General features: G+C 53.1%; 1 protein-coding gene across 2 annotated transcripts in view; it reads left to right on the top strand.

The window, feature by feature from the left end:
- Nucleotides 1-9295, top strand: part of EPAS1 (endothelial PAS domain protein 1) — an 85290-nt gene extending 75995 nt beyond the window's left edge. For both annotated transcript variants that reach the window (XM_015587469.2, XM_025045185.1), the window contains exons 8-16: nucleotides 73-220; nucleotides 871-1085; nucleotides 2226-2416; nucleotides 3011-3121; nucleotides 4657-5147; nucleotides 6176-6302; nucleotides 6577-6694; nucleotides 6989-7162; nucleotides 8754-9295. In XM_015587469.2, coding sequence (XP_015442955.1) covers nucleotides 73-220; nucleotides 871-1085; nucleotides 2226-2416; nucleotides 3011-3121; nucleotides 4657-5147; nucleotides 6176-6302; nucleotides 6577-6694; nucleotides 6989-7162; nucleotides 8754-8905 — 1727 coding nt within the window. In that variant the 3' untranslated portion in view covers nucleotides 8906-9295. The remainder of the gene's footprint in view (nucleotides 1-72; nucleotides 221-870; nucleotides 1086-2225; nucleotides 2417-3010; nucleotides 3122-4656; nucleotides 5148-6175; nucleotides 6303-6576; nucleotides 6695-6988; nucleotides 7163-8753) is intronic.
- The last annotated feature ends 6 nt before the right edge of the window (nucleotides 9296-9301 follow it).

Raw genomic sequence — 9301 nt, 5'->3', positions numbered from 1 at the left:
ACAGATCGCCCTTCTTGTGAGGTCAGTACTCCCCCACTTCCCTGACCTCCGCCTCCATTTCTTCTCCCCTAGTGTGTACTAAGGGCCAGGTGGTGAGCGGCCAGTACCGGATGCTGGCCAAGCATGGGGGCTATGTGTGGCTGGAGACACAGGGCACGGTCATCTACAATCCTCGCAACCTGCAGCCCCAGTGCATCATGTGTGTGAACTACGTCCTGAGGTGAGTGCATGAGGGCTAGTGGAGGGCTGGGTGTGCGGGGTGCCCGAGCTCCCAGACTGAGGACAGCAGGCCTCACCGACGCCCAGCCTCACCAAGGGCTCCTTGCGAACCCATCGCATTGCTGATGAGAGGACTTCCGTGGATGTCTCGGGCACAGCGGGACACCGAGGATATCCCCTCCACAGTGCTTTTTCACCCTTTTCCCCTAGTGTGTCATCTGTGACATGCTCTGACTCACGTAGAGAGGCAGAGTACAGTTGTCACTTAATAAGTATTTTCTGAATAGGGAGAAAGGGAAGAGAATTGTTCATGTGTTTTGGGAAAAGATATAACACCTTCGCTCTGGAGCACCCAGGAAGAAAGCTGGGTAGTCATTGCTGGGGTGAAGCAAAAATCTTCAAATCTTTGCACACCACGCAGTATCTGATAATAGAATAGTATCTAAGACAAATTCATAGTTGGAGGGCACTTTCAGCATCGTTATCTCAACTCAAACTTCTGTTGTGTAGTTCTTTACAAAATACCGACACAGTGTCCATACCCATGTGTTTGGCTGAGAGGCTTAGCCATCAGGGTTTCCATGTGTCTGGGGAGCAAAAGGATTTTGTTAGAAAATGTGGATGGTCTGAAGCACCCTCTTGTCTCATCAGTGAGATCGAGAAGAACGACGTGGTGTTCTCCATGGACCAGACGGAATCCCTGTTCAAGCCGCACCTGATGGCCATGAACAGCATCTTCGACGACAATGGCGAGATGACTGTGTCTGAGAAGAGTAACTTCCTGTTCACCAAGCTGAAGGAGGAGCCCGAGGAGCTGGCCCAGCTGGCCCCCACTGCGGGAGATGCCATCATTTCTCTGGATTTTGGTGGGTGCTTCTCAGCTGAGCCGGGGCCCCTTGCACCCTCTTGGGGTCGGGGAGGTTCTTACCATAACAGGCCTCCCTGACTATAGCTTTTCCTTCACCAGAGCTGCCCTGTCCCTCCCCCCAAGTCTCACTAATCATCTCTTAGTGCCCAGACTCTGCGCTAGGTGCAAAAGAGCAACACACGCATCCGCCACGGATTAAGAGGTCCTGTTTCTGACCTCTCGAAGTGCTGAACCCGGCAGGCTTATGGAGGGTTCCCTCCTGGGGCGTCACATCTCCACCACAGGCAGTCGGGGCCTGAGATGGGAGAGGGAACAGCAAGAGATCTGCTCCAAGGCCTCTAGCTCGATTTCACCAGAGAGGGCCGATCTCCACCTGGGCCTTGAGAGACAAATTGCTTGTTTAAGCAGAGGGCTAGGATAAAATAGTGTCGGGAGAAATAATTCCGGAAACAAGGAAGGAGAAAAGAATCAGGCCCAAATTCAGCCTTCATAGCTACTGTCCCTTTAAAATGTGTGCCTGTCCCATGGGCACGTTGAGTCCTTGCATTCCCAGATAGAGTTCAGGCCCTGCCCCACCGCCGTGCTGGAAGCACCCTTCATGTGTACCTGGGCACCCCTTCCTCCCCAGTGTGTGACCCACGGCCTTGCCGTGGCTGCTGGAGGGATAAGTGCATGTCCCTGTGCTTGCTCTGGACTGTCTCAGCACTTTAGATGTATTCTTGAGAGGTCATGTGAGAATCGCAACTTCAGAGAATTACAAAGGACAGCCCCGGGATGAGAAGTCATGCAGGCTCACCGTGTTGTGGCAGCACTGAGGCTAACTGCCTGATTCTCCTCTCACGACCTCTTCATCTCCATCCTAGATTGCTTTTCAAGGAAGAGTGCTCCTAATACAATTCATCTCTGAAAAGTAAATGCTCCAGGAGGGTGTCCTTTTGAAAGAGAGTCCATACATTGACTCAGAGCCCCAGTTAAAGTCCCTGTTGTCCCAGCTATGCCTCAGAATGCTGAGGGCCTAGCCCCAGGCATGATTTCTAGAACCTTTAGTGTTTTATTGTGCACCTCTAGGCTTTCTCTACCCTGAGGGCTGAGCCCAGTGGATGTGAGCGTTAACCAAGCCAGGTTCTTGTCTCCACAGGGAGCCAGAGCTTCGAGGAGTCCTCAGCCTATGGTAATACCATCCTGCCCCCAAGCCAGACATGGGCCAAGGAGTTGAAGAGCCACAGCACCCAGAGCGAGGCCAGGGTCCTGCCCGCCTTCACCATGCCCCAGGATGCCGTCCCGCGGAACACCAGCCCTAGTGCCACCAGCAGCAGTAGCTGCTCCACGGTGAGGCCCCCTTGGAGTGAGCCAGGGCCCCTCAGGCCCTCTTGGGGGCCATGGAGAGGGTGGGCTACTCCTTCTGGCTGCTGTGGGATTGCTGGATAGTCTGGACAGAAATACTCCCCTCTTCCTACTCAGGTTATCCTGGAGCTCCCTAGAGAGGTGGTGATATTTACCTGCCAGGTATGCAAGCTGTTTGCTTGCTGTTGGTACCCATCCCACCCCTATCTAAGTGATAAGTTCCTTAAAGGCAGGGGCTGAGTCGCACACAGCTCTGAGCCCCTGGCTCCCTCCCTGTGTAAGGCAGTAATCATCATGCTCAGGGCACAGAGTGTACAGTTTCTAGATCCCTGCCGGCCACAGCCTTTATCCCATTTGCTCCTCAAGATAGGCTCATTTTATAAGGAGGAGTTTGAGGTTCAGAGAGGTTGATGAATTGACCTAATTCACACAGCCTGCAGGGAGTGGTCCCTCTGCAAGTACTTGTTCGTAGAATAGAGTTGATCTGTAGGTCCAGGAAGGTATTTCTCTTTTCACCTTGGACTTCAGGGAGGTCAGTGTCATACCCTTGACATGGTCAACCTCCTTCCTGGCCCCCAGCCCAGCAGCCCTGAAGACTATTACACATCTCTGAATGATGACCTGAAGATTGAAGTGATCGAGAAGCTCTTTGCCATGGATACTGAGGCAAAGGACCAGTGCAGCACCCAGGTAGGTGGCCATGGAGGTTAAGTGGTGTGCCATGCTGGCCAGCTGGTGGTGGTGAAGGCTGGTGTCCATTCTTGCAGCTTTGTCCCTTTGTTGTGGAGACCTGTCCAGATGCTTAGCCAAGGCCACGGTCCCTAAGTGGGTGAGAGTGCAGGGGAGTGTAGTCTGTGGTGTCCCCTTATCTAACCACTGGCCTTTGCTTTACCCGTGTCAAACCCAGCTCTTCTACTTTTAACTCTCACCTTGTTTATCTCCTACTTACTGAGAACGCTTTCTTTGTGCACAAAAACCAAAATTAAGACCGAATCTTTCTTTAAAAAGTACATCCAGATGCATAAGACATTTATAAGTATAGGGAACAATTACTCCCTTCATAAACATAATCATCATAGGGTTCTTTGAAATAACTTCTATTTTAGAAGCACTTAAAAATGACATCTGATTCATAAATTTTCATTTACATACAACTTTTCAGGAAAGGATTTATTACAGTAGGCTAAATGTTCTTGCAAAAACTGTGTAACAGGGCTGAGGTAGGTGGACGGGTGCATGTTTCAGAAAACCCATTAATTCCCATTTGTCATAGTCTGAGTTATTCATCCAAATTTCCACCTTGCTCCTCAGCTCGTATCTGCCTGGCACAAGTTCCAACTATTCTGCAAAACTTTCCCTATTTCAGCCCTTCGCTCTCAGCCCTCCCTTCTTTCCCTTCTGAACTGCTACAGGATTTATTACTTAGTCCTTGATCATAGCTGTCTGCTCTGTTCTTTAACTGTTTTGTTTAGTTGTAATCGTCAGTACATTAAGTAGCATCCTCCCAGCGAGGGTATCATTCTATGAGGGTAGAAACTTTTTTCTGCATCTACTTGTGAGTCCATCATGAGACTGGGGAACTAAGGGGCCATCTCCAAAGACTTGCTGATTAGAATGAAAGTCCCTCCACCACTGGGGCCAGCTGTCACCTTATGAGGAATCCACAGATGTCTCCCAGGCATTGACTCTCTAGGCCTCTGCCAGCCGGGGCATATGAAGAAGAGGAGGACAGAGCTGCCCTTGGTTCTCCAGGAGTCATTTTGTGTGCCACAGGCCTAAGTGTCATGGAAAGACAGGGACAGGGCAGTCACCGTGGGCCAGAGTAGGCAGGGATGGCTTTGTGGAGGAGGGAGGGCTTGTCCAGGCCATGTGAGGGAAGGCAGGATTCGGGCAGGTAGAGTGGAGAGAGGAGAGCATTTCGGGTTGAGTGGGGGTGGTGACACCAGTGTGGTTCGTGGAGGGATGTCTGAGTGGAAAGTGGAGACATGTGACACAAGCTGAACAAGGGATGAACCACATGGGAAGGCTAGAAGAGGAGTCCGAGTTTCCTTCCGGTGGGCCGTAGTGAGCCAGCAATGGCATTAGAGTAGGGGACTGCCCCCGTCGAGCTGTGCCTGGGATGAATGACTCTGGCAGGGCAGAGAGTGATGAAAGGCTGAGCTGCAGTCGTGTGGGAGGCAGCGCCAACTGCTGAGCTTCTTTGTCTTTGCTCTGTGTCTCTGCAGATGGATTTCAATGAGCTGGACTTGGAGACGCTGGCACCCTACATCCCCATGGATGGAGAAGACTTCCAGCTAAGCCCCATCTGCCCCGAGGAGAGGCTCTTGCCGGAGAACCCTCAGTTTACCCCGCAGCACTGCTTCAGTACCATGACAAACATCTTCCAGCCACTGGCCCCTATGGCTCCTCATAGCCCCTTCCTCCTGGACAAGTATCAACAGCAGCTGGAAAGCAAGAAGACAGAGCCTGAGCACCAGCCCATGTCCTCCATCTTCTTTGATGGAGGGAGCAAGACGTCCCTGCCACCATGCTGTGGCCAGGCCAGCACCCCTCTCTCTTCTTTGGGAGGCAGATTCAACACTCAGTGGCCCCCTGACCCACCGTTACATTTCAGGCCCACAAAGTGGCCTGTTGGGAATCAGCACACTGAGGCCTTGGGGGCATCACCATTGGGGCCCCCCAGCACCTCGCCCCACCTCTCCGTGTTCAAGAAGAGGTAAGTGGCAGTGACCCCTTCCATGTGTCAGCAAAGGCTATGCTGGACAGGGAAGCGGCAGATGGGCACCCGCCGGAGGGAGATCTGGGGCCCAGAAAGGCTTCCTGCCCCATCACCAACTCCCACGCCACAACGGCTGGTCCTCCAGCTGTCCTTTCTCTGACCTCCGAGAGCTTAGGCTGTGGAGGACCATCCCAAGGGCTGCGAGGCCTCAAGTGGAATGTGTTTTTATCAGGGCTAGAGGAGACCGAGAGGGGACTGGGGACAGGAAAAGGGAAAGAAATAACTTGTCCAGGCCTTGAACACCGATGTCTCTCTCAGACCACCCCTTGGAGTGCCTTCTTCATCTAGAGTTCATGATCTGAGCCACAGAACACACAGAAACATTATCCGAGTGATTTCCTCGGTTCTCTCATAGAACCCTGGTTGGGAAAAGTGAAAGGATGCCATGCCCTTCCCCTGCTCAGGGTCTAGCAGTGCCTTCCCTGCCCTGCCTTCTCCCGGCTCCTTCAAATCTCCCCCGACAAGCCCCATGGGAACCGCTGGACCTCACTGGGCTAAGGCACAATGGTTGGCATATGACCTCCAGCTCCCAGGGCCCATTGGTGATGCTGCCCTGGGGCACTTGCCCTTGGCCAAGCAGCCTCACCAGTCCTCAGTGGGAGCAATCTGAGCAGTGCAGGGGGAGATGGGGCAGAAGAAACCCTCCTAAAGCCTCATGTCGCCTAGCTAGGCAGCTGCAAACAAGGTCAGGCCTGAAGGCTGCCTAGGTACAGCGGGGCAGGTGGAGGGAAATCCAGCAGACTTGAACTGTCAGCATCTCACTAGGTAGAGGAAACTAAGAAAGGGTAGCAGAGCCGAATTAGGCCCACGCCCCTTCTCTGGGACTCTGCCTTTTGGGTCTCAGAGCCACCAAATTATACATACTAGTTCTGGAAGGGCCCTCCGAGGGCCCTGAGATCAGGTAAAGACATGGGATGGTGTGGGGCTCCAGACTCCCTCACGGCCCCCTCTCTTGGGCTTGGCAGGTCTGCAAAGGGCTTCAGGCCTCAGGGCCCAGATGCGATGAGCCCGGCCATGGTCGCGCTCTCCAACAAGCTGAAGCTGAAGCGACAGCTGGAGTATGAGGAGCAAGCCTTCCAAGACACGAATGGGGTGAGCCATCTCCTGACTGGCGCCGCCACGGGTTCTGTCCACGAGGGAAGGTCAGGCGGGGAGTCGGGGCTGAGAGATGAGATCCAGGCTGGCTGGACGCTCTTTGTTACCTCTGTGAGGTTCAGAGTGCTGGCCAGGAGCAGCAGGGCGGGTGGGGACGCGGCCTCTCAGGAAGAGTGAGCACCAGCCCCATTCCAAGCACAGCTGCTCTGAGCCCACCCCACCCCCAACTCTAGGGCCCTCTCCTCTCTACAACTTCATTTCTCACACCCAGGGGGACCCTCCGGGAAGCAGCACTTCACATTTGATGTGGAAAAGGATGAAGAGTCTCAGGGGCTGTGGGAACTGCCCTCTGATGCCTGACAAGCCGCTGAATGAAAACGTCTCTAGTGGTGAGAAACCAGCCTGGGTCTCCTGGGGTTGGGTGGCAAGGAAGACATTTGCAGGTAGAAGGCCTGGAGGCCCAGAGGTCTATCCTGGTTCCTCCACTCAGTCACCACCTGGCTTACCTGCCTTACAGCCAGCTTCCCACTCTGGCTCAAATGACATCAGAAATCTCTGGGCTTCGAGGCCCCAGGGGCTGGCTCTGAGCACCTTTTGTGAAGGAAGAAGGGATCTGGAGGCTTCAGGTCTCTTCCCTCCCTCAGGTCGGCACTGCCCCTCACTCTCCAACATTGATCTTTCAGATGAGTTCACCCAAAATCCCATGAGGGGCCTGAGCCAGCCTCTGAGACATCTGCCACCACCACAACCGCCATCTGCCCTGAGCCCTGGGGAGAACGCCAAGAGTGGGTTCCCCCCGCAGTGCTGTGCCTTCCAGTACCAGGACTACAGCCTGCCATCAGCTCACAAGGTGTCAGGTGGGTGCCTTCAGCAATTGGAACCTCCATGCCAGCGTCTGATGTGTGCGAGGGGCAAGGGCCAGGAGGTGGACATCACAAAGCAGCAGGTCTCAGCTCAGTGTAAGGATGAACTTGCTGCCACAAAAGGCTGCTACCTTAAGAGGGGTGAGTCCTCTGTCCCCAAAAGTATTGCAGCAGGGGCTGGAAGGCCAGCCACAGGGCTTTAGAAGGAACCTTCCAACGATCAGGTGACATCAAGTGCTCTTACAGGCTCGAGGACTCCTCAGATTGAGTTTTTTACCCAGTTCTTCGTATTATCGTACCACCTAATACCCCATTGATCTACTGGGGGCGTAACCCTGCGTTCAGGCGGGAGCTGAGGACATGCATGGAGAACATGCTGCTGGGAGGGCGGCCTGGAAAGCTCTGAGAGCAGTCATCCTGCTAGACCTTCTGGAAGGGTTAGTCACCTGACGCCCGCCTTCCATCCTGGGCCTCCTGAATCTGTTACTATCGTGCAAAACATAGATGTCACAAAATGATTGCTAAAGGAAGGCAAGTTCCTAAGCACTACGATTTGGGGCAAATTGCTATTCAGTGCTTCAGAATCCAGGCTTTAGAGCCACCTGACAGCACTGGGCTTAAATTCCAGTTCTGCTCCTTACCAGCTGGAGGACCGAGCAAGCCACGCCTTTAAATGAGGGGTTTGCCCTCAAAGTGTTGAATCCTGGTATATTTTATGTTTAGTAAATGATAACTAGCATTGAACTATAGAAATCATGGGGACTTATTTCTGATAGTAAGTAAAAGAAGGAATTAGAAAGGGATGATGAGCAAGTATCCATGGCTACTGTGGGGGCTGCAGAGAGGTGTGAGACCCGCCCCCATCCACAAGGGAGCCAGGTCAAGTGGAGAAGGCAGGCGTGGGCTGTGGGAAGGGGCTGAGGAGGAAGAGGGCCCTTTGCACATAAGCCGAGGGAAAGGGAAGTGGGTACCTCCCATTGAAGGGGCCCGCTGACGGATTTCATCTGTCCTTCGGGTGCCTCGGCCTCCTTTCCAGGGAAGTAGGGTTCGGGTGCTGTGAGGTTGCCCTTTGCCCCTCCCCTTCAGCGTGTGGGGCCGGTACACGTGGGTGCGCGTGCAGAGTGTAGCTGATTCAGCATTCCCTCTCCACGCAGACCTTCCTCCCCACTGCCAGTGCACCGTGGGCACAGCGCCCCAGGCTCTCACAGACGTCTCCTCCAAGGCCAGGAACGCTTCGTAGGGGCTCCCACCATGCAACACCCCCAAACCCTCTTCTTACTGCTCTCTGCACTGCACACGTTCTTCCTTGGGGCTCAGCACCCCACCCAGTGAGAGGGGTCCAGAGGCAGACACGTTCGCTGCTGGTTCCACTCTTAGAGCACAGAGTAGCTCACTCAGGAAAGACAACATTGAAGAAACAGAGTTGAAATTAGGGCTACCCCACCCTACCCCTGAGTGACAAAAACTAGAAATGCCTCTTGCTCTCCACATGTGCCCTTCTCATCCCTGTTAGCCTCTCACGGAATAGACTATCTTCTGAATATTTGATTGCGTTTCTAAAATATGATACCACCCATTCTTTCAGGCATGGCGAGCCGGCTGCTCGGGCCCTCATTTGAGCCCTACCTGCTGCCTGAACTGACCAGATATGACTGTGAGGTGAACGTTCCTGTACCAGGAAGCAACACGCTCCTGCAAGGAGGAGACCTCCTCAGAGCGCTGGACCAGGCCACTTGAACTAGAGCCTTCCACCCGGGCAGGCACCCTGCATCCTGCCAGCTTCACTCTACATCTTTTTTTGCAGCTAGGTATTTCTAACACCAACACACTTTTTACGAGATGTACTTACCTGCCAAACTTGCCCAGGCTACCAAGTAATGGCCTTTTTCTGAAGATGCTCACTTTATTATCCATATTTTTAAAATACACAATTGTTTTACCAGTTATGTTTTACTCTGTCAATGAAAACGTTCTTAAATTGTGTAAGATTTTTTTCCCCCAGCTTCAATTACTTCTAATTTATGTTATTCATAGGCCTCTCTGTCTCTCTCTCTCTCTCTCTCTCACACACACACACACACACACACACACACACTCTATTCATACTAAACAGTCTGATATGTTTTACTGTAG

This window comes from Pteropus alecto, unplaced genomic scaffold (assembly GCF_000325575.1).
Source record: "Pteropus alecto unplaced genomic scaffold, ASM32557v1 scaffold131, whole genome shotgun sequence".
Classification (NCBI taxonomy): Eukaryota; Metazoa; Chordata; class Mammalia; order Chiroptera; family Pteropodidae; genus Pteropus; species Pteropus alecto.
This window is presented reverse-complemented; position numbering and strand designations above follow the sequence as displayed.